This window comes from Peromyscus californicus, unplaced genomic scaffold (assembly GCF_007827085.1).
Source record: "Peromyscus californicus insignis strain IS unplaced genomic scaffold, ASM782708v3 Scaffold_18__1_contigs__length_77618521, whole genome shotgun sequence".
In the NCBI taxonomy this organism is placed as follows: Eukaryota; Metazoa; Chordata; class Mammalia; order Rodentia; family Cricetidae; genus Peromyscus; species Peromyscus californicus.
In genome coordinates this window covers 39,098,704-39,124,157 of record NW_026294480.1, presented here as the reverse complement: position 1 = coordinate 39,124,157, position 25,454 = coordinate 39,098,704, and the positions used below count along the sequence as shown (strand labels likewise).

The following is a 25,454-nucleotide window of genomic DNA, read 5'->3' as shown; positions in this document are numbered from 1 at the left end:
TACAAATACACACACACACACACACACACACACACACACACACACACACACACACACACACAGTAGATGGATTAATAAATCACACTCCTCCTAACCAGAATGTTCTTTTCTAAGAAAACTGGGAAATGGAAATGTTAGAAGCTTGGATGGGAAGTGAACTCTTAACATTAGAAATGCAATGGCTACCCACTGACTCCTGAATTCTGTGAGGATCTTCAGCCTGGTAGCCTCATACCTCTGCTAAGCTTCTTCTCTGTCCTGTGTGGTGCCCCCAGCTGGGCTCTTTTGACAATGATTTGTTCATCACATACATAGGGTTCTCTCTCTTGTTTTTCTTTCCCTGGTTAATTCTTATTGATCTTTCAAATCACAGCTGGAACAAGCCTTCATAGAAAGACATTCTGGGTCTCCCCAAACAGGTCAATCTGTTAGATTGAACTGTGTGGATGGTTATTTTATAACTTCAAGACCCATTTCATGGTGGAGAAAAGAAAAGAAAGAAAAAAGGGAGGTAAAAAGGGCAAATGGGAGGAAAAGAGCGGGGGGAATCAATTTGATTAATGCTTGCTTGTCTCCATTTGATTATACATTCATATGACCACTGACTATGTCTATTTTTCACAAACCTTTTTATCCTCAGTGCCCGCAAATAAATGACTCCATGTTCTATCATGGGAAGACAATATCAAGATGTGGCAAAAGGCTACCATTCTAAAAAGGATGACAAAAATCAACTTATTTTACTTGCTATTTTGCCTACCTTGCGAATTATGTTCACATTGATTTCTCTGTGGGCTGAAAGGATTTTTTTTTTCTTTTTTCTCCTAAAATCTTAGAGTACAAACAAAAGCATTATTTGGACATATACTTTTGTTAGAACCCAAGGCAAAAATGAGTATGTTCCTGAGTCCTCTGATTCATGCATTATTACAGTGCAACTCTAATGTTAGCTTTCAACTTAACAAAATACTAAATGCAAATTATAGGCATATTAACCATTTTATGCAAGGTCTTAACATGGTTTTCCTTATGTCATTCATTGAAAATATGGGTTGTTACTTTGTATGAAATGTAAAAAAACCTATTCTTCAGAGCTCTTAACCACGTAGGCACCTCAAAAACTGTTATTTTAATGTCTGAAGCCAAATCTTTGCTTCTTTTGTGATTACAAGGTTGCTTGTAACTGAAAATACGGCCAAGAGAATTGCTCCAGCTGTGTCCTGCAAGGTACTTCTCTTCTGGAGCTTCCAGCAAAAGACAATCAACCTGCAGTGGTTAGTAATCCTCCCCCAAACTACAGACATTTAGATACAAAACCTCAAACAAGTCTTGAAGATGAATTATTGTCACACAAAGAGTGTGGTGGCTAGAAAAAGAGATGAAGGCAATCAATAACCTTCACTGTGGAAATATCTAAAAATTTCCATATTCTATGTCACCAAGTTTTTGTGAACAACATAAAGTTGATTATACTAATATTAATGCATGGAAAAATATCTAGGGATATAATATATTTTAAGTTAATAGAGATTGTAGGGTAGAAATCATCTTTTTAAGAAAAAATAACCTTGGAATTTTTTTTTCAAAGTTGGGAGAAAGGTTCAGCTTCCATTTACATACTTCAACATCACTAAGATAAATGGAGCAAGTCCATTGGAATTGAGCAATTGTATAATCAGTAAATATTGTGCATGCTGGTTTTCTCACATGGAGACTAGGTTACAAACAACAAATAGAAGACCAAATTATCTATGTAGTAATGAATTAGAGAGAAATATTAGTATTTCTAATTGAATTCATGGTTATCTATCTATCCATACACCATCTTTACATTCTTCTTTCCATCCGTCTATCCACCCATCCATCTTTTTGTACATATGGCTACACGTATAAGTATTATAGAAATGAATCCATACAGATGTATTAGGAGGAATACATGTGTTTCCATGCTGTCAGTGAAGGAAGACTAGAAGTCATGACACCTCTCCAGCAAGAATCATACCTATCTTAACCTTGGATTTTCTTACCATTTTCCAGTAGAAGGAACCTGAGCTCCTTGGGGAATGGTTGAATCTGGGTTATGGAAAGAATAATATCTGTGATAAGTTTCAAGAAACTTAAGATGCCAGAAAATAAGAAAGGCTTCCAAATACAAAACAGACTATAACAATGATAACAACAACAAAACCAATCCAGACTTGTCAAAAAATAAACCAACTCGCAAAGAGTGCTGGTGCTGGGCAATTTTCTGTTGCCATGACATGTACCTGAGAAAAAGAACTTCACTCTAGCTCATAAGTTCAATGCACATGGGCTACCATGGTGGTCAAGGCCTGGTTGATCCTAGCAGTTGACTTCATGGCATCCAGTAAATGAGAGAGTCCATAAGATAACAGGTTTTTCCTTTTAGTTCACAGGGACACCAGCTTACAGAACAGTGTCCCCCGGGTGCAAGGTGGGTCTTCCCCCTTAAGTAATTCTCTCTGGAACGCCCCCCCACACAGACATCCTTAGAGATGTGCTTCACTACTATTCTTGGCCATCTCAACTGATCAATAGACAATTAAGATTAAGGAACACAGTTTTCAAGGCCAAAGGAGGAATAATGTAAGTGATACAATAAGTATTATCAGTTTGTGTCTGAAAACAAAGTTTGAAATAAATATCTGTGCGTTCCTACTGGTTAACACAAATGACTTCATAAATAATTAAATTATTTTAATATAAAATGGGCAAATTTTGTGTGGAAAATTTCAAATATTTTATATATGTACTATGCCTTCAAGGAGGTGACACATGCCTGACTGGTACTTGATCAGAGTTGCTCTTAGTGACTTTACAGAAATAAGGTAAAAAATAAGTTTATTTGACCCATACTACCTTGACCTAAGATTGTTAACAGCAATAAGGCTCATGAAATTGTTAACTTCTACCCTCAAACATACAACCCCAATTTTCAGAAAACCCTATTCGTTTGCATTCTCCAAATACCTGACAGGATTCCTACGGAATTTCAATATCATAAAATAAGGAGGCTGGGCTGCGGTGGCACACTCATTTAATTCCAGCAGCCTGATCTCCAAGACAGCTAGGGCTGTCACAGAGAAACCCTGTCTCTAAAACAAAAACAAACAAACAAACAAAAAAACAAAGAAAATCTGAGAAACTTCTACAGCCAAAAGGATTTTAAAGATGAGACAAATAATTGAGATAAATAATGGAATCCTGGATAGGACCCTAGACTAGAAATTAATGTTAGGTAAAAGTGGCTATATAGATAATTATGAATTTTAGTTAATATTGTGTTAATTCGTTAGTTTAATTTATAAATTAAATCAATAATAATTGGTATACTAATATTAAAAAATCGTACTCCTATAAGGTGTTAGTTAACAAAATCTACAGAAGATCAAGCCAGCAGAAATCCCAGCATGAATGGCAGAGGGGCTTATGAAGTCTCACCCCCAGATGAGAAGCTACTGGCCATTGATGACTGCTGGGGGAGGGAGGGGAAGGTTTTCTTTTAAGGGATTCAGGCCCTGAAATGCTGCCAATGCTCCATGCTCCAGTAGATGGTCCTACACCCTCCATACAGACCACAGAGAAGAGACTCAGTGTGCATGCCTGTGTTGAAGAGAGCACATGGAGAAGTTGGGAGTAAAAAGTGCTGGTAGGGGATAAGGGATGCTCTGGGGTGTGGATCTCAACAAAATGGTGTGTATGCATGTATAAAATTCAGTAAATTAAAAGTTTTTAAAATAAAAGCTTATTTTAAAAGCTCTAAATATCTAGAATTATACTTTAAACTAGCATAATTAAACAGCAAAGTTTAAGCATATCAGCATAGTTGATATTTAATTCTCAAAAATGAAAACATAGAATATACCTCATAGATTAACTACAGTGTTCACTTATTTTTTTCAATTTCCTTCAAAACAGTAGAAAATATCAAAAATTATCAACCAATACCTGATTAGAAGTTTTGGGAACCAGTAAACACATGACTCACTTAAGTGAAATTTAACAAATGACAGGAAATACTTTATCTGAGATATGATGTCTATGAACATCTTTCCTTCAGGCATTCCAAGTAAACAATTAGGCAAAAATTTTAATATAAAGACAGGAGAGATGAAAGGGCAGTCTAATGAAAAGAATTAAAACCAGGAGGAAAAAAAAGTAAATGTAAGCAAATTGTGAAGATACTAAACGTGCCTGAGTTTTGATCCTTGCATGCAATAGTTACTATGCCACCTGAACCGTGCAGATTTGCCGTAGAAAACGTTTCCCTCATTATTAGAACATGAAGTTGCGTCTGTGGCTTAAGCCTGCTTACTGCAGGGGCTTGTACTACTTATATTTCAGATTAGTGGCCACAGTGAACCAGCCTCTTCCAAGAACTAGGCCCTTGATTACTGCACAGCTTTGTCTGTCTAACAATTACGGTCTTTCAACCACTTGATATGTGAACAAGGCCTGGTTTTGCTTCCTCTCTTTGTCACGCTCTGAGTCCTCTTTGGTTTTTGTCTGGAGCTCAGAAGTGGACCCGATGCTCCAGCAAAAGTCTGAATGATGCAGAGTCAAGTGCACTCATTACCTCTTTATTTCAGGTTATTCAAGGTCTATTGATGCAGCCCAGGATGTTATATGAAATCCCCAAAGTAAGTCCCTTATTTTACCTTCAAAATGAAATGGCAGACACAAATTCTCCATTATCTGTGATTACTGTGAATGAGGCTAGCACATTATTATTTGGTTTTGAATATCATCGTTGGCTTTTGAAGGCTTTGAGTACTCATGTGTAACAGCCTTCCAGGGATGACACAGCCAGAGGTACCCTCAGAATGCTGTATCTGCTATCTTTCTGGAGGTCTAAAAAAGATAAAAGAAACCAGCAAAAACAGCTCTCCTGCTCCCCTCCCCCATGTTCTTTGTTTGTTCTAGTTACATAGCTGTAAATTCAGACCAAGAACAATGGGAGAAAGAAAGTATTCTTTAATCTCAGTGTCTGACCTGGTATTTTGTAGACATTGCAAATTGCATGTATCCTCATGAGAATTATTACTGTCTGCCCAATAAATAAAGATGTTGTGCAAAATTAACCAAGCACACTAAAATTCAAGTGTCAAATAATGGTTTTATACTCTTTAAAGATACTGCATAAGGTGCTATGAAATATTTATAAATTGTATAAATATGCCTGGAATAAAAATGACTTCATGCCGGGTGGTGGTGGTGCATGCCTTTAATCCCAGCACTTGGGAGGCAGAACCAGGCAGATCTCTGTGAGTTCGAGGCCAGCCTGGTCTACAGAGCAAGATCCAGGACAGGCACCAAAACTACACAGAGAAACCCTGTCTCAGAAAAAACAAAAATCAAAACAAAACAAAAAAAATGACTTCATGTGGACTAGAGGTTTCCTTACAGTATGCTTAGGATCTTATATAAACCCATCTCTTTCAGGTCAATCAATTCTATTCTATAATCAATTCAACATATTGATGATGCTGTAAACATACAATGAGATAAAGTATCAAGAAACTTACACATCTCTAAGAAAAAAAAGAATACATCAATACATACTAGCCAAACTTGAATGTGAACTAACTCAGTAATGTTGGCAATATTTGGAATTGAAAATAATGACTACCACTCATCATGGAATGCTTATGCTTATCTTTAGTGGGCATATATTATAATAAAATTAACAGCTATAAAATTTGTAGATCAGAATCAGGCTGGAAAAAAGTACATTGGCAGATTCCCAAAATAATATATTAGTTCAGATTTTAAATAAATTCTCAAAGGGAAAAGAAATGCAGCATTATGTATGTATATACATAATATAATATATGTATAGTATATATACATATGCATATAAACATATATATATATATATATATATATATATAATTTTAGCTGCCTACAAGAAAAACTGTGCTGTTTATTTTACAAACCAATTTATGTAGATGTCCAAGAAAGACACACATTCTTCCTAAAACATGTAAGAAATACTCCATATAAAACAAGTGTTGGCCCCTCTAAAACATTTTTTGTGTGAGAATTTTTAAAGTAACACAAAAAATAAAGGAGGGTCTTTGCTGTGACAGACATAAAGTTTCCCGCGTTTCATTTTTGTTGATGTAGTGCATATTTGTGGAAGATGCTAGGGACTTCAGTTTAGGAGCAGGACACAGGCTGATATACTGTTTGCTTTCTGAAGATGGCACTCAGCAATTTTACAGCACTTAACAGCGATAAATTGGCACGAAGAATCAGGGACTGAAAAGCTAGTCCCTTGAGAGTGAAACCTAAAAAAAAAAAAAAAAAAATCTCTGGGATCCAAGAACACAGAAGGTGTGAGAAAAGCAGATGCAACTTAGATTTCCCCAGGGAGATACTCACAGTGAAGCTGAATGAAAAGAGGTTCTGGGGAGAGATGGGGCAAGGTGCCCATAGCTGCTTTGTGTTAGTGCTTTCAAACAATGGGTTTACTAGAGGTAAAGCTATTTCATGTAGATGGACTCATCTGCTACTCAAGTTCCTGTTCATTGTTATTGTTGCTAAAGGCTTCTTTGCAGTTTCCATTCTTGTTTGATTTGTTTTGCCACCAAAAAAAAAATGTTTTCTATGAAAACAGGTAGAGCTATTCCCACACAGACTTATTTGACCTGCCTCATAGATGTGAAGGATTCTGATTGTCAGCAACAGCCCTTGACCCTTTCTAGCCAACAAAGCCCCTCTCCCTTTCTAAACTAATTGTTCTTTCATTATAATTTCCATGGTCAACACTTTGTGCATCAATTGAATATATGCTTGGAGCATTTAAGAACATTTCACCTAGGTTTCAGCATGCTTAAGAGTCACACAGGCAGAGGCAGGGGGATCTCTATGAATTCAGGTCAGCCTGGCTTACATAGTGAGTTCCAGGCCAGTAGGGGTTACATAGTGAGATCCTGTCTCTAAAAAAAAAAAAAATAATAATAATTATCACAAAAATAAGCCATCTTTTAACTACTGATGCCAGAAGAGTGCATAGCACTCGAGACTTGACATCTAACACCATGGTGGACTATGAAAGGATTCAGAGCATGTGAGAGAGCTGAGCTTGTAATGCTGGAACAGCTACTTAGAAGACAGTTTTTTTTTTCATAGAAAAATTGCATTCAGATTGTACTCTTATGAACACAGACTTTAGTGAAAATGGATTCATGGGTTTTTGTTCTTTTCATTGTAAATTAACAGTTCTGTTATAATCCTCAAAGAGCTTTGAAATACCATGATCTTCACAGAAATTTATGGAAACAAAAAGGGGCAGGAAGGGAACCCAAATGAATCAAGAATCTTAGCAATTCTTAGATACTATAATAATACAGACACATACACACACACACACACACACACACACACACACGAGAGAGAGAGAGAGAGAGAGAGAGAGAGAGAGAGAGAGAGAGAGAGAGAGAGGTTTAAACAAGCAAGTAAATGTATGTTCCTACTGAATCCTTGAAAAATTGTTGCTATTATATTTTTCTTCAATGAATGAGAAAGTGATGCATAAAAATATAAAAAGTCAATATTAGACAGGCTTTTGAATTTTATTCAGCTGGGGCTCCAAAACTGGGGTTGTTCTCTTACACAGTACCATATGCTAAGGAGATGAGTAAGGAGTCAATTGTGCACTGCCTCTGTGGTTATCTGTAACTTGCATAAGATTGGGCTCAGAAACATTTTATCACAAAAGAGAGGCCAAGAAGGACCCACGACTCACAGAGGAACTATTGGCACTTAATGGTTGTTGGGGAATGGGTATCATTTTCTTCAGTGGTGTAGCCATAGACAAGTTGCTTTATTAAAATACACATACACGTTCTCTTCCAACTCACTCCTCTATCCTAAATTTCCATGGTCCTTGTCCATGATGTAAAGGCAAAGGATTTGTTTTGTTTTCTTGCACAAACTTACACAAATGTTTCTGATATGGGATGTAGTTGCCTTCCTCGTAGACACTTTTCTTCAATGTTTATGATCTCTAATCACTGGGAACCAAGTCTCTAAAGCTTGAAGATGATTAAATGTATTGTGAATTTCCCAATATGCTCTAGGCAAAAAATTTCTGAGTATAGAAAAAAAGTTGTTGATATTCTTTCATATGAGTAGATTCATATTGGGATGTGCAAAAGCAATTCAAAATTTCAATTATTGTCTTAGATAATAGACATGTTCGATATTTTAAATAAAACAAATATGACACACTTCATGTATTTTAAAGTCTCACCTAATTACTGATTTTCCTTAAAAATTCTCAGTATTTTAATACATGAAATATGAATATGTTTCTTGAGCTAACATTTAATGACATTAAAAAAACAGATAAAAAATCAAAATGAGAAACTAAAATATAGTCATAATGACAAAACTCTAAAGAATCAAAAGAATCCAGCAGAAGAGAGGGAAGAGAGAAATAGTCTAGGTTAGGGATATGTAAAGTAAAAGAATATCTTTTGAACATGCCATGGCCATAGCACCCATGATCTTACTGAAGCTGTGATTATCTGCATCAGACTTGCACAAGATTAGCCCATCAACATTTCATCATGGCTGAAGGAGGGGCCTGTGCTGCTCTACCTTCCTCAAGGGAATTTGGTGCTTGGAAATGAGAAAGGTCCCTATGGAATCATATGTTTGAATACTTGGTCCCCAGTTGGTAGAACTGTTTGGAAAGGATTAGGAGGTGTGGCCTTATTGGAGGAGGTATGTCACTAGAGATGGACTTTGAAATTTCAAAAGCCCATGCCATTTTCAGTTAGCTCGCTCTCTCTCTCTCTCTCTCTCTCTCTCTCTCTCTCTCTCTCTCTCTCTCTGCTTCTTGCTTGTGGATCAGGATGTAAGCTCTAAGCTACTGCTCTAGCACCATACCTGCTTACCTGCTGGGCTCCCTAACATGATGGACACAGATGTACCCTCTGAAACTATAAGCTCCCAACAAACACTTTGTTCTACAAGTTGCCTTGGTTATAGTGTCTTATCATAGCTATAGAAAAGTAACTAAGATGTAGCACTGGCACTGAATAGCTGTTGGGGGAGGGGGTGTACTTTTCTTTGTGGTATAGTCATGAACAATTTGCCCTGATGTCTATGCAAGGTCAAATGTCTCTTATTAAGCTCAGTAGGTGACAGAAAGAGAGGCAGCAGCAGAGGAACTGTGGGGGAAGAGGAGCTCCAGTGCAAAAGCTGAGTACAGGGTGGAAGAGAGCAATTAAAATGCGTTATATAAATGTACGAGATGGTCAACCAACACAAAAGGAAATAGGAAAAAGCTTAGAAAATCCAGCAGACCCCCTGACCCAGCATCTGCTCCTTGAGAAGACCTCATTCAGACATTTGTCCACGATGCCTCATTGTTATCATGACAGTACAATAGGGAAGTAGGATTTCCTGCCATATTTTCTATGTGGAAAAAAACAAAAACAAATGGAAGTGAGTTATGCTGCCACTAAAGGATGTGTATTTTGTAAGTGGAAGCACAAGAAGGCACTCCTGGTTATCTGCCTCCACAGCCAGTGCATGGCTGCCTTTCACTTCTTCATACTGCTTGCACTGTAGGGCATAGCCAGCTTCGAGAAAAGGATGGGAGGTATATCAGACACAAATTGTTTACCCTTGATAAATGTGTCGATGAGAAAACCTCACCAGGCAGCAGAGACTCTAACACCGAATGGTGCAGACTGTTTGTGTTAATGGAAATTTAGAGAGAGAGAGGAAAAAAAAAAAAAAGAGCTATCTGAGGCCAAAAAAAACAAAATGCAATAGGTCCTGGGAAATGATGGTGAGAGTTCTGCAGCTGTGCCCATCTCCCCTCAGAAGTCACATGTCCGTGGTGTTCTAGCCGAAGTACATGCAGTGCTGCACCTAAAGCTCTACTTGCATGCAAATCAGCCTGGCCCTGCCAGGAGCGAAGGAAGAACTGGAGTCAGAGAATCAATGTTCTGGTGTCCCCATCTAACATGTGGGGCAACCCTGAAGAAAGATTTTATTCAAGGGCTTCTTAATAGCATCGAGCCTGGCTGCTATCTCCTTTATCTGACCATGAACGTATTCCCATACTGGCTTTCTTTTCTTTCTTGTCTAGCTATAATACTCTCCAGCTGCTGTTCCCTGAGAGTACCTCCCAAGTAAACCATCCACACTTAAATTCTTCTCTCATGGTCTGCTTCACAGGGACACCAATTTGATACCCATCTACATACAATAGCTCCAAGAACTATGGCTGAGCACATGTGTTATATCAGTTCATCCTCACGGTAGCCAAGAGGTAATAATGACTATTCAGCCCCCATCTGCAGATGGGGTACCTGAGAACCTGAGTGAGTAACTCATCCAGATTTGAAGCAGGCTGTCTGGATCCAGGCTGGCACTATTAGCTGCAATGTAGACTGCCTTTCTACATGAAGAACAAAAGACTGTGGAAGAGAAAGCGGTGCTATAAGAAATCCAAAAGGCTTGAGGAGAACAGCAGGAAGTCTTGATTCTAAATTCAGAGTAGGCAAATAAAGCAAAATGATGGCTAATGTGTTAGCATGGATTTGCCTACAAGTATATTCCAATGCAAGGTTCACTGAGCAGTAGGAAGGTGTCTTCAGATGACATAGAGTCCCATACAAGGAGCTATGCAAGGAGAGGAGGGTGTCGGGGCACAGGGTTGGTGACCAGTTGGACTCTAGCTTCTTCAGTCCTTGTTTACAGGCACGATTGCATGAATTTTCTGATCAACAACTGTCTTGTCAATTTTATTTAGGCTACTGTGGGCTTTGTTTGAAGGAGAGATGTTTTCTTATTTACAGACATATGTTTTCCCGAGCAGCAGCAAAGGCTGGAGAAGATGTGGAGCAAACAGGAGCACTCCCTCATTGCTGGGATGCAGAGGGAAAAGGGTTATGACCCTTTTAATAAGTAGATTATGATCTCCAAAATTTAAATTAAAAACTCAAATATAGGATATGTGTGTTAACAAAAACTAAGATGAATAAAAAATGATAAGAAGGCCTTATACTGTGAGATTAGAAAGGCAGATGTGGCAGGGTCCGATGCCATATTATATACAATGTAGAACCAATATATTTTCTCGGTTAAATGATATACCAAGAATGATTTTCTTGAGTTTTGTTGGACAGTGCTCACATGTATGTTAAGAGTCAATGATCAAAATGTACTTATATGAAACATCAATGTTATGAATGCAGACACAGTCATAACAGAGCTACACGGTTAATTTTAAGGTGTTAGTCTCAGCAAAAATAACAAACATGCATGCACATGTAGATACATACACACATATGGAAGAACAGTCAGTGAGTGAATGGGAACAAAGTGCCAATTAGCTTTGAGGAAAGTTTCTTGTAAGGCTCTTAGGTAATTCACCATGCAGATGAATGGCTGCATATGGAAACTCAGACAAATTTTCTCCAGTGTTAGAAGATGTGTGAGAATTACTTAAGCTCAACATCCTCAATTTTTTAATATTGAAAATTTACCTGTCCAAACACACCACCTTTCTCATGGAAGGTGAAATAAATCATGACAGCTATAAATTCTAGGGGCATGATTCTGGAATTACTCTCTATCTACCATAGCCTTTGTAAGATGCGGTGCGTGCAATTGTCTATCAGATGTGTTTTCTATATTACTGGGGATGTCAGCACTTGTGGGCATAACAGGGCTGTCTTTCCTATGCATAAGGTCGCTGTCAAAGGGGGATTTCATGAAGCATGAATTCAGCAGAATTTCTATAGCAGAGACTAGGGGTTGTCTACAGGGAAAGCTAAATACTGAAGGAAAGCATGAAAATTCAATTTCCTGGGCCCAAGTAGAAGAAAGAAAAAAACAAATCCTGTAAGATGACCTCTGACCTCCACATATGAACCTCGACATGCACATGTTCCTACAATAAGAAATAAATGTGTCTTTTTTTTTTAAAGAAAATAATCAGACGTCAGTCCCCCAAGTAGTTTTCTAGCCACTATATTACTCCTCTATTTACCTTGAGCTGAAGAACAATTGCTCCTTTATATGTGATCAGGACCACTCAGTACATTATAGTAAGTTCTGAAGCCACAGCTGAAATATCCCAACAGCCCCAGAAAGAGTAATAGTGAGTCCTGAACTTCAAGAACACTAAGGGATGCCTGCAGATGGAGCACAGAACAATTGGCTAGTACAAGACTCTGAGTTCCAACCCCAGTGTTACAAGAAAGAGAATGAAGGGAGGAAGGAGTGAAATGCAGGAAAGTAGGAAGGAAGGACAGCTAAAGGGGAAATTACAAGATCTGTTAGAAATTATGATCATGGTCTATGGGATCATAAAACCATTAAATAATATCGATTAATGTCTCATATTTGTCATTTATCCTCTAAAGCATCATAGAAACATAAAAGAGAATTTGTATTAATGGATATTTAAACTAGGTTAGACCAATTGAAGTTACTCATCCTGTGCTTTGTTATTTTCAGTGAGCGAGCTTTGCAGGAAACAGGGACACCTTCAAGTAAACTTCACAGGGTGAAATCTTTGTAAAACATCAGGTGATGTATGTGGATTTGTGACATTTGAACCAAACCGCAGAAAATTTCTTATTAAAAAGGAGCAGAGATAAAGCTGTTTTGTCTCTTCCCACTCTGGATTTTATTCATGGGAAGACAACAGTCACAGCAACATCTTAGGGCTTCTGTTAGTCTCTCAAGAGTTGTTTCCAGGCAGCAGCAAGAATCTCACTATTGCAAAACCAGGTCTCAAACCTGGGACTGCAGCCTAATGAACACATTCATAAGACGCCTTCTACCAACACTAGACAGCAGCACCAGAAACTTTGCGTGCATTGGAAGTCCCCAAACCATATTTGATAGGAAAATATCATAAAACAATTTAATGTAATCATAAAACAATCCATAATTTAGCAATTAGAAACTGTAACGTGTCCATCAGACCTCTGTACTGTCCCCTGACATCATAATGTGAGTCAGTAAGTTGAAAGGCAGACAAAACCACCTTTCAATGGCTTGATATCTCCTTTCAACGTCTGTGTCGTATTTCCAACTTGCTCAACACCCTTGAACTTGTAGCCTTTCCTATCCCAACAGAGGATGTTTCATGATCTGGCTAAATATCCCATTTGCCCTGGTGTGCCACATCCCCTACTGAGATGCTATTTTTAAGTTACATATCTCATAGGAAACAGAGGTAGCATGAACAATTTCTCACAGGATCTCGAGACTCACATCAATGTCATTTTGACATTGTCTCCATCTCTTCTCCCGACCCTCCCTTCTCTCTTAGAGCAGCGTGTTCTCCACTAGATTTCTGGGTCTACATCAGGATTCTTCCTTTGGAAATGATTCTGCGCACTAGTAACTGGCTTCCTCTCCCGTCCTCTCTCCCTGTCCTGCCCTCTGCCTCCTCTCCTATCCTTTCTGTTCAAAACTGTGAAAGAAGTCACCTTGCCTAAGTTTTCTGGTTTTGTAATCCCTAAAATAAAGCTTTCCCTGAGACATTCCCTCAAACCACACTCCAAATTGTCTCAGCAGCTGGTAATCCTCACATCTATCAGTACAATTTTGTCTTCCATTTCTACATTTCTTTAAGGTTCTTGGGTTAATGCAATTAAGTTGAGTCTTCCTTTACGTTTCACAAAGCCTTGCATATCTCTGAGTTATCTGCTCCCTACTGTACTTTAGTTATGTGTCTTCATGGCTGTCTCACAAACCGATGAATATACCCAAGGAAGGGTTCTTAAGGTAGTTATCTGGGAAAACTTTATGCTTAGAGGAATCACTGTGTTCCACCTGTTCCAATATAATTCACAAAGAATGATCTTATCCAGCATCAGATAGTGTTATCATTGCAAATAGTGTTAATACTCTGCCTATAGACATTATTAAATGTAAAATCCCATAGTTGGTTGATTTTGAAAAGCAGCAATGTTGGCAGCAAATGACCAGATTTGTATGATCAGCAGAATATTATCAGAGATATTTCATCTGACTGTTATCAAGTAGAGCTTATAATGCAGTGCCAAGGCTAGCGTAGACATGGGCAAACAGCACGCCCCCTCCCTTCCCCACCCCCACTCCGTAAAGACGGCAAGTGGCACAGACCATCTATGCTCTGTTTAACACTTGTATGCCAGGAGAATAGAGTGCCTTTCACTTTGCACGTACATCCTGCCAGTTCAGCATTCATTGTAGTTTGTATTTCTTCATCAGCCTAAAGTGTGGCAACTATCTCTGCCTAGAGAAGCACCTTCTACTAACTCACAAAGGACCCTTTGGGCCAGAATGACTCAGGAATACCGTTCACAGCAAATTCCTTATAAACATTATTTATTCTGAGAAAACAGAAAAAGCTGCTGACACAGAAGAAGTACAGGTCATAGTACTAACATTAATGAATGCTTTCTCAAGAAAAGGCCATTCACATTCACAGGTGTCCAACGTACTTACCCAAGGTGCTAACTAATACAAGGGAATCTGCCGATTTCCCCTGGTGTATTGCTCATCTGTTTTCTAGAAGGCCCATGGACACACTGTGGAGGCATCTTTTACAAAAACAATATGGTGGATTAAAGAGAGATTGGGATTTGAAATCAGGCCAGACCTAGTGTGGGCCAGCTTCATTATGTTAGCAGAATGTCATCCTGAGAAAGTCCCCCAGCCTCTCAACATCCCATTCTGTAAAGAATGAGTCAAGACAGTGAAAACAAAAAGCCAGTGTTGGCCAGTGAGATGGCTCAATGGGTCAAATGCTTGCTGGACACACATAAGGAGCTGAGTTCAGAATTCCCAGGACCCATGTAAAAGCTAGGCATCATGGCACATATCTGTAACCCCAGTACTTGTTGGGGGCTGGGAAGACAGGCAGATCTTGGCAGCTCACTAGTCAGTCAGCCTAGCCCAAACAGCAAGTTCTAGGTTCAGGTAGAGACCATATCTCAAAATATAAAATGGAGAGTTATTGAAAAGACATGAGGCAGTCTCTTCATGTGCACACTTGAGCATGCAGTCCTCTAACACACATACCATATATACAAATGCAAAATGAAGTCACTGTTGCTACTGAATGATGCTGCTCATATGACATCGCAGGGCATGTACAGGAGAGTTCAGCCACTGTTGTTGTACTATGATACATTAAATAGCTATATTTGCTACTGATAGTCTTTAAAAATTCAGTCATGTGATTTTAGCATGCCCTTCTAGTAAATTATCACTCACGTTCATCCTATGAGATTGTCTTTAATGGCCCCCAACACAAATTGATTAATAGATGCTACATTCATTTTAAACAGTGGTGAAGAGCTCAGAGAGTGTTTACAAGGTCGCATAAAACAGTAACATAGATTCAGTTTACAATTAGAAACTTGGGAGGAGGTGTGCCCCACACAGCCACTAACATGCATGTACATTCCTGGTTATCCATCCTTCAAACCCAACATATATACGTGTGTGTGTGTGTGTGTGTGTGTGTGTGTGTGTGTGTGTGTGTGTATGTGTGTGTGTGTGTGTGTGTGTGTATGTGTGTATATATCCATGTAATACACTACAAAATTTTTATAAGACATTATCCCTAACCATGCTGTCTTAGCCATGGTTATAGGCTGATGATTCTCAAACAATAGGGAATACAATCTAACAACCCATCAAGTGATTATCAGACCTCAGTTAACTTATGACTTAGAGAACTTTTTGAAGCTATTGCCTAAAAGGCTGGAATGAAGGTAGGCAGAGTTACATTTTGTGTGATATGATTAAAGAAATATAAACGTGAGTAAGGGGTTAAAAAATCAAAGGGAACGTTGAATCTATGACAAATGAAAGTGGTTCTTACTTTCCCTTTGGTTATTCTTCCATTTAAGAATTCTGAACTACATTCCTTTGTCACCAGAGTTGACTCATTTTCTCTCAGCTGAAAGACATCACCATTAGAATGAGCAATTCAAAAGTACAAAAACTAAAAGAGTTGGGTGCGTACTAAAGAACTTAACAGACATGAGGCAGCCCAAATACTTGGGTGATACTTTTTTCCTTTTTCCTTTCTTTCTTTTGTAAAGATTTTCTAAGGCCTCCCCAGCTTGGCCCCACTTAGCCCACAGTCAGTAGTAGAAAATGCATCAATTTAGCCATCTAAGAAAGACTTAAAAACTATACCATAATTTCCACATATTGTGGGCACACACTAGGATTTCCAGATGGAAATGTTCTTCTCAATCATAATGCTCCTAATTAGATTTTATTTTCACTTATAAGTTCTAAGGTTTTGCTTAGAATTTAAGAAGAATACTGCGAGAGGCAATAAAAGATGTTACAATAGAAAGCCAAAATGGGGAAAAGTATATTTAATAAGATCAGAAGTTCATCTAATTAAAAACAACCTTTATCTAAGCCTGACCTTCTGCCTTAACAGTGGCCTGAATTTACAACTGTGCTCTAATAATGGATGAGTAAGGTGAGTTCCCATAATTATCAGCCATAAGCTTGTTAGCCAAGTGTCTACAAACAAACTCTTTGGTCCTATCAGAATCTAGAAGCAAGACTTGAGTCTGCTGTGCTGGGAAGAGCGGTTACAAACAGTAAGAGAAAGCACTGAAACAAGGTCAGCTGACATGCAATTGTCAGAAAAAGTACATAGACACTTGCTGAATTTTGCTTAGCAAACTGAGCAGAATGACATGACTCTGTAGAAGAGTTAATTCAATCTGCCCTTCAATACATATATTTTAATCTTTTACTGTTAAAACATGGACACTGCAAAATTTACTTCTAGGTTATGTTTCTAGTGTTTCCATTTAAAAGATCAGACAAAAAATGGCCAGAGGGGAAGAATGTCCCTTCATTAAACAGCAAGTCATCTCGTCTTTCTCCAAATGCCCATTCATTGGATTGATTCTTTAAAAGACACACATGTGTAGTTTTGAACATATGCAGATTATATTATTACATGCTTATTTATACTTTGCCCAATTCTATAAAGGATATGTATCAATCAAAACAAAATCAAATGAGCTTGCTCGTGAGTTGAATCCTTGCTCTACAGAGGAAAAACCCAACTGTGTCTACTAGACTGCAGCTTTTGGGAGATAATACTTGGGAGCATATTATTCAGCAAATGGGTACAGAAGCCTTAAAGGAGAAACAGTCTCAATATTGATTTAAGGGTTATAATCACCCCATTTCACCTCTTAATTGGGGTGAGGGGTCAGCATCACCACAGCAGTTTGTTAAGAAGCATTTAGACATCTGGTCCTAAGAAAATGAAACCCTAAGCACCAAATGAGTAAATAATTAATCAGCATCCATAATTACCAGTCCCAAACCTTCCTTCTTCAGCAAAGTTCTTTGGCTTCTGTCAGCCTTCATTCTCTGAGTCAGCTGAGCCCATTCAAAAAGGGATACAAAGAAATCCAAATAGAATGCCCTCCTACAGTTTGAAGCTACCCATCTTGACTGCATTCAACACAACTTGGTGTGTCTTGCATGGATTTATAGCATCTTATAACACTTTTCCAAATCATATTATACAATCTGTGTGATGAGTGTGTGCAAAAGCTGCAAACCTATGTTAGCTCCATTGTGCTCTGTCGTTCTTGCTAGATCCTTTCATGTAATTCAGCACCACAACATCATGAGGCTTCTTAGGAGTCCTCTTAATTGCTACTGGATGGAATTTAAATTCCTAGAAAGCTGTCTTGTATTTTCCTTCTCTGACCATGGAAGCCCCATTCCTGCATTGCCAGGCCACCATTCTATTCTACAACTTGGTGGAATAAAACACAGGAGGTATACAGTGCCTGTTTATTCAGTCAGGCCAATCCTTATCTTTGTTTGGCTTGGCAGTAAAAAGGCTAAAATGTGTAATGGAAAGACGCCTTTGCAATAAAATCCTCCAGCAAATACTTCTAATGTAGCTTGAAACAAGAAGGACACATTCTTCATACTCTTCATACCACTCTACTAGCACCCAAGGGGTAGTGTTCTATTAAGCCAAGTACTCGGTCCACTTATTAACTTTAACTTTGTAACTGAGAAACAGTTAAGTCGTCATAGGATTGCACAATAATCAACACACCAGGCTAAGCACGGGAAGATGAGAATTTCTATTTGGATAGTGACCCTGAGGAACTTCTGAAGACTTCTCCAGACCTGCAATTATTAATTTTTTCTTTCTTCCTGGCTTATCATAAAGCAAAAGGGAAAAAGACTAGTCTCTCTGTCTCTGTCTTTGTCTGTCTCTCTGTCTCTCTGTGTCTCTGTCTCTGTGTCTCTGTCTCTGTCTCTCTGTCTCTCTCTCTCTGTCTCTCTCTCTCTCTCTCTCTCTGTCTCTGTCTCTCTCACCTATCCAGAGGTCTTAGTGCTTTCAAGGAGCTGAGCTAGGGTTCCTGAAATCAGAGCACATGTCTCCTTTAAAACGCCATTGGTCTGTTGCTACCTTCTGATCTGTCCCTCCACAAAGACACAGAGGAGCATGTGAAGATGATGAAAGACATAGTCTTTCTATACCTTTTTTTTTTTTTTCTTAACAAGAACACTGAAGAGTGTGGACATTGATCCAAGAGGGGCTCTAACAGTAGGGCAAAGGGAAAGAAGGTTTCCTGTCAAATGCTAAGACTCGCTCACTGCAGTTCTGAAAGGTGGGGTTCTCTACAAGAAAAACAACAACTGGGGAAGTTGAGAATCAAGCACAATGCTAAGTGGGTCACCTGGAAAAAACCACCACCTTCCTCCTTTGTGTTAAATGTCTCAATAACGAATCCTTCTAAGGAGCCCAGGGGAAAATAGTCATACAGAGCACCGGTATCCACACTGGCTCAGTTTTTTTTTTTTTCTTCACAACAATAACAAATTGGCACAGCATGCAGTGAAATGGATGAAGGGTTACCTAGCTCCAGGCACAAAAGAAACCATTCAGGACTCTCAACTTCTCTGTACATCTTTTGAACACATTTATTACAGAACGACAGAAGCATGAATAAGCAAATTTGCATTTCCCCCCCAAAACTACAGAGTTGAACAGCTCATTTCTTTCCAGTCAAAAGTAGAGGGGAGGGTAAAGAAAATAAAAGGTGATTATACTCTTAGGCATCCAAAGAGTACAGGCATCCTAGCTATTGAAACATAAACAAATGGACTCAAACAACAGGACTTAGCTAGATTAGAAACTGTTGCTTTGTCGCAAGGTACACTTTATAGAAAAGAGAATGGTAATTTTCCTTTAAAGGGAAAATATCCTTTGCTTTGTTTAAAGCAAAGCTTCAGAGGTATGGTATTAACCATGAAGAAATTGTAAAAATAGAAGAAAAATGGACAGATGCCTACTATGTACCAAGGACTACTTCCAGGACCTTTTAACTTCAGGATTAAAGGCTACTGATGTGATATTTTCTGTAAGAACAACTAGATCCTTGTGCTGATGTCTGATCCTTACCAATAGGGGATTTAAGGCACTGGCACCAAAGCCCTCCTGAGTCGGGAACTCTGGTGATGCTGTTGGAAGTGGGCCACAGAGGCCTGCAGACATGTCAGCCGGACTCTCACAGACACATCAGAGCTTGGGGATGGAGGCTGTGGGTAGCAGAGAAGGGAAATACGCCACAGCACCGACTCGGGATGACTCTGGAGTTGGAACAAAATAGGCACTGTCCAAGAGTGACAGAGGATGTCTCCCACCTCACATTCATCACAAAGGAGTTTTAGCTGGAAATCAGAACCTCTGTAACAACCCACTAGGTGATTTTGCTGGTGTTTTAAACTATGAAACTTTGATTGGTCACCAAAGCAGCCCCTCAGAAATCTGTTTGTGGATCTATCACTTATCGTCAGTCCAATTGAAATGTGTATGTGGGAAACATGCTTTGAAAATCAGGCCCCAAACAACAGCACAACACACACAGGTTGTAAGACAAAAAGCCTCAGAATGTGTTTTTATCATACATCACAAAGTTTCTGCTGTGAGAAATTGAATCCACACCACCCCTCTCCCCCATAGGTACAATGAAGACAAACAACTTTCAAAATGATCACTTCTGTCCTTGCAATGGCCTCAACAACTAGCTCCTACACACTCAGTCACAGATGCCAACAAGAAATGGAACATGATGGTACTGTTTGGAAACCTCCACACACTGATTCATTGAACTGAACCTTAATACCTGGTCAAACATTCGAGAACTAAGCAAGTCCTCTAAGAGTTACAGCATTTCATGATTCATGTGTGAGAATTCTATCAGACTTCTATTGGTTCAGCCCAGAAGTGCTATCCTTGAATAGCTAAAGCATTCTTAAATGGGAGCAAGTCAGATGTTAGGATTTTTTTTTTTTTTTTTGAAAAATATTGAGTCAGCATTCCAAGTTTCCCTTAACCTTCTATGGAATGCAGGCCAATTGATACTAGACATCAGAAATCCAGTATATCCTTTCCTAGAGAATTTTCAAAAACAAACAAACAAAAAAGACAAAGCAAATTCCCAATCCTCTCATTTCTGTTACATACTAGGTTGGTTGTCATTTTCTATATTTTTGACTATGAAATATTAGTTATTGTGAATGTCCTCATGTTTTCCTAGTTGGGATGCTTTATATCAACAAGAAAAATTTAATTGCATAATCGTTACTTTCTCAAACAGTCTTCTTGGGTTTATACTTATGTTAGCTTTCTTTTTTTTCCTCACTTGATATCTGTATTCTTCCTCAGGACAAACATTCCTCTGCTTCCTGTCATGGGATTTTAGAATTCTGAGTTTTCAGACTGAAGGGGTATTGATTACTTACCATATCCAGGAATGCCTTCTAAAGGGGAAGGTATTCACATGCATCATGTTCGCAGAACGTCCGTCATTAATATTTTCCTTGTCTCCTATGTTACATGTGGTGATTTTCACAGATGAATCCCAACTCTCTGGCTTGAGCATCGATCATGGACAATTATTGCAACAAGTAATGAATTCTCCCCAAAAATTACCCCCCAAAAAAAACACAAATAGCAAAAACAAAAGCCCTTCCAGGATCTGAAGAAAGAAACATCACAGAGTACTGCAGGTATGAGTCCATCCATGTAGCTTCTACTAGTCAACACACTAAAGTAACCAGTCCAATCGCTAATCCTAAATGGTGGCAAGTATTGTCCCGGTGAAATCCAACTGCCTTGAATATGAATTAACGCATCCTCACAGAAAGGACTATGAAATGTGAACAAAAAGGAGTCAAAAGACAGTTTCTTGTTATCCTTGTTAAAGAAGTGTTAGGAGGGAAATGGAAAACTTCACGCTGCTTTGCCATACTGTCCGTTAGGGATAAATATTGCTTTTTCTTCTTTCTTAGGCACATATTCTTATGTGGTCACTTTAACGCAGTGCTACCGTCTGAGTCTGAGACTTCTTGTCCAACAAAGACCTGGGGAGAGGGACTAGAAACCATGTAGAGCACAAGCCAACTTCTTCCCCAAATCTCAGAATTGCTGGTTTCGAATACTCAAGTAGAAAGGCAATGAGTAATTTCTGCTTTGCAGGACAGGATTAGTGTCGGCTCCCATCATGACTTCAGAAGGCGCTGTCGTGATGAAATTCATCTGCCGCCTAACCCCACAATAAGGCTGTCTGCTCTCTTTAAGTAAAATGACTAAGCTATCGATTGTCTCACTGTAGAATTTCCTATTTCTTATCAAAACCGTGTGTGAGCTTTTAATATTTTGCCTTGGAAAGAAAATGAATTTCACAGCTGCAAGGCAGACGTTGTCTAAGAATTTCTTACTTGGCTGGCTTTCTTTTCTCTCTGTTCTCCTTACCCCCAATTCAGTTCCCAAATAGATGTCATTTATTCGGATGCTCTGACATCCGCAAGATTCTCACGCCCAAGCTATACAGACCTTGCATGCTTTTAAAACACAGAGTGGCAACAGGCTCCAGCTGGAGTACCCCCACACCGAATTTCCGGCAGAACCTTTGGAATCCTCGCAGCCGCCTTGTCTGCCCTGGGCTGTGCCGCCCGCCCGCCCCAGCTCTGAGCAGCTCAGGACACTTGCAGGCTCCGTGGTACTGTACATTAACTCTGCTGCAGCCCGCTTGCTCAGCTGCAGACTGCTGCCTGACAGGGGATGTGCTGGCGTCAAGGGGGCCCTCTAGGTGGGTTCCCAGACACTGCAGAGCCGCGCACTCCTTGCTAGCCTCCAAGGAGGAGTGAGGGAAAGGGGTTAAAAGGAAGAGCGTGCCCTGAAGGAGCAGATTTCTTTCAGTAAGTAATTACCAGGCAGGAAAAGCTAAAGAAACCTGTAAATAACCTCATAGGCAAATGGCATGCCGAACAAATAGATATTATTATGGGGGAAGGTTGTTCTGTTTGTTTGTTTAGTTTTTCACGGTGTTCAACGAAAAGAAGGGGAACAAAAGAAGTCCAGAGGCAATGTGCAAATGATAGGGATTTTGTTTTGTTTTATTTATTTTTTTTTATTTTTGAACAAAAATATGGGGGTAGAGAAGCCTTGCTTACTAGGTGCTTTGTAACCACTTAACTACAGATTTCCACACTATGATTTTGGACAGGAAATCCTGGGGAAGCTAGTTCTGCAGAAATCAGTTAGACGTCAATTGCATTTGCGCATGTCATAAAGCTGCTTGTTTGATTAGTGGGTGTGTACCTCGGAGGAGAGCTCCCTTCTCATTTCCTGGAGCCTACCCCCTTTGTTGCAAAAAAATTCTGTTCAATAATCCCCTGAAAGCACCCCATCACTGTTGATGCCATTTTAGAGCAAGAATAAAATAGTAAACTCTTGGAATAGTAGGTTGGCACTTGAATGGTGCTTGTCGGAAATTAGAGAATGGGCTTCTCAGGGGTGATATGTACAACATTAATGTATCGCTTTTAGCTTGGGTATTTAAGAAGGCCATTATGCAATTGCTTAATATTAAATGGAATACTGGCAACACTTAATATATCATTCTACTTATCTTTAGTTAGGGTTTCCCCCAGGGAGTTCTTGTCCTTGCAGAAAACATTATTGGAGAGAGGGGGATTCACTTCCCATAAATTCTAAAGTGAGTGTAAAAAAAAAAAAATAGTTTGAGAACTGCTATGATTTGATCAATTGATGGTCCTAGGGCAAGAATTCATCCTGGGAGGAGGAAGAACTGAGTGGTTTCTTTAAAGCAATTTGAACTTTGCACGCAGAAAGATGGTACCGTCTAGCACAAAGGAGGAAAGTCACCGGCACTTCCTGTGGCATTGGCAATGTCCTTCCAGCACCTTTGTTTTGAAGGGACCAAATCTCGGTCACTTGTGATCCTGCCCAGGACCTTTCAGCTTGAATTGTTCTTAACAAGCTAGTAATGCTTGGAATCAGGTATCACACAGGAATCCGACTAGCATATTACAGTATATATTTGAATATCGTTATCGAAGATCTAGATATACTAGTCAGGACCCTGGCTGTCTTCTAGGAGTTTCCCAGGATAATCTCATGTAACCCATCCAACTGTGACCAGCCCTGTGCTGCAGATGAAGAATGGAGTCACTTAGAAGTTAAATGGATCACAGGAAGACAAACACACCTGAAGCCAGAAGTCTGACCACACGGATTTTAACTTGTGTCTCTATCACAGTAATGATATGGCCTGGCACTAACTTAATGCTTTCCAAGATTTTTGCCTGGATTCTCTCTCCACAAAATTAAGTGCTTTACCCCTTTGGGAATGAACTCTAAGGGCCAGTATTTGTCCATCATCACACTTTCAGGGAGAAGAAGCCCTGGAGCCCATTCAGGTTATGGCATCTGTCCTTTTTCCTTTATGGTAGGGACAATGTGACAGACATTAACTATTTCAATACCTACACTAGCTTCTTACGCCACGTAAGCAAGAAGGCTGCCTTAGAAAGTCACATAGACAATAACAAAAATGAGGTAGTACAACAATTTCCACTCTAATAAGCATTTTTCATTCGATGTGTTTTGTTTGCTTTGAGTACACATTATTCCAGTTTATTCATAGGCCCAAATCCCTCAGAATCTCTCCCAGATACAACACAGTTTAACATCTGATACTGACTAGCAGCGACATAAGCATATATATATAGAAAACACGGAATGACTCAATCGTTAGGTCATTAAATGAGATTTTTAAATTAAAAATAGACTTTTAGAAGATATTTCAATTGATGTTTTTCCCAGTGTGGGGCACTGAAATTGAGGCCTCACAAATGTTAGACTTGCATTCTGTCACTGGGTTATTATATACCTATCTTCCAGCTTAACTTTCTTTCAGGTGAACTTTTCTTGTTTACTTTTCTATACGTAACTTTTCTATATGTAACTTATTTACTTTTATATATGTAACTGTATCAAAAGCTAGATAGTAACAATTGAGAAACTATAATAAGCACTAAAAACTCTTGAAGCATGACAAAGAAAAATAAAATTTATCTCACAGTCCAGGGAGCTAAAATTACAAATTAATGAATAACCTTAAGTTGGGTGGTTTTGCAGACTCAAGACAAATATAAGAGAAGGGGTTTATTTCATCTATGGAAACGGTTTTGGATTCTGTATTAGAACCAGAGTTTTAAGAGGCAGGACCACTAAGTTACAAAATGATGGTTCACAAGACCATAATTAATGACTGTGTGACTTTCAGAAAAAAGCAACAGAATAGTATGGAAGCTTAGAAACAAGTTCTACAAGAAGAAGGATGTTGAGGGACTAAGGTATAACCTCTCTGTTTTGTTGTGTTTGAAGACAATTGTCACTTTACAGAACTTCTAATTCCAGGGGAGCTATTGCAGGCTTTACTGCTGAGCTCAGCCTCACCGTGGTGGGTTTCCATCAATAAAGGATCACTCCTTACTAGTCACTGACTGGTATACCTTGGTGAAGTCCCTGCCTATGTTTTGACCTCAGTTCAACCAGAAGCAAGACTGATGATTTGTGGCCTTTACATTTTCAATCCTGCAGAAATCATAGGATTAGCTGGTCTTTCGAGGCTGGACCAGCATTAACTACCCTCAAACGAGAGGTGTAAGTAAAATTGCGGCTAATTTGCTATTCAAGTGAGAGCTAAAACGTAGAGCAAATCAAATTGTTTTAGTCAACATTTTCATTAAAAAGTGATTTAGGGCTGGGGAGATGGCTTGTGGGTAAGACAAACGTTCTGCAAACATGAAGGTCCATAGAACTGACACAGAGAGCTGGCTACAGAGATGCCTGTAACCCTCGATTTATGGAGGAACGAGGGAAGAGGACTGCCAGGTTTGCTGGCCACCAGCAAAGTTCCAAGGTCAGTGAGAAACAGTCTCAAGGGATGGAGTGGGACATGAGATGCCCTCCCCTGGGGGCATACAGATGTGCATGCACCAACACAAATACCACACAGGCATTTACACACACACACACACACACACACACACACACACACACACACAGC

At 39.1% G+C, this 25,454-nt stretch overlaps 1 protein-coding gene across 2 annotated transcripts in view; it reads right to left on the bottom strand.

Annotated features, from left to right (window-relative positions):
- Pde4d (phosphodiesterase 4D) overlaps positions 1 to 25,454 on the bottom strand; it is a 698,811-nt gene that overhangs the window by 497,639 nt on the left and 175,718 nt on the right. Inside the window, exon 1 of one of the 2 annotated variants that reach the window (XM_052743270.1) lies at positions 20,818 to 21,999. The exons of the other annotated variant lie outside the window; for it this stretch is intronic. Within the exon in view, the coding sequence (XP_052599230.1) occupies positions 20,818 to 20,957 (140 nt within the window). The 5' untranslated portion in view covers positions 20,958 to 21,999. Of the gene's footprint in view, positions 1 to 20,817; positions 22,000 to 25,454 lie in introns of those variants that run through there. 2 annotated transcript variants of the gene reach the window in all.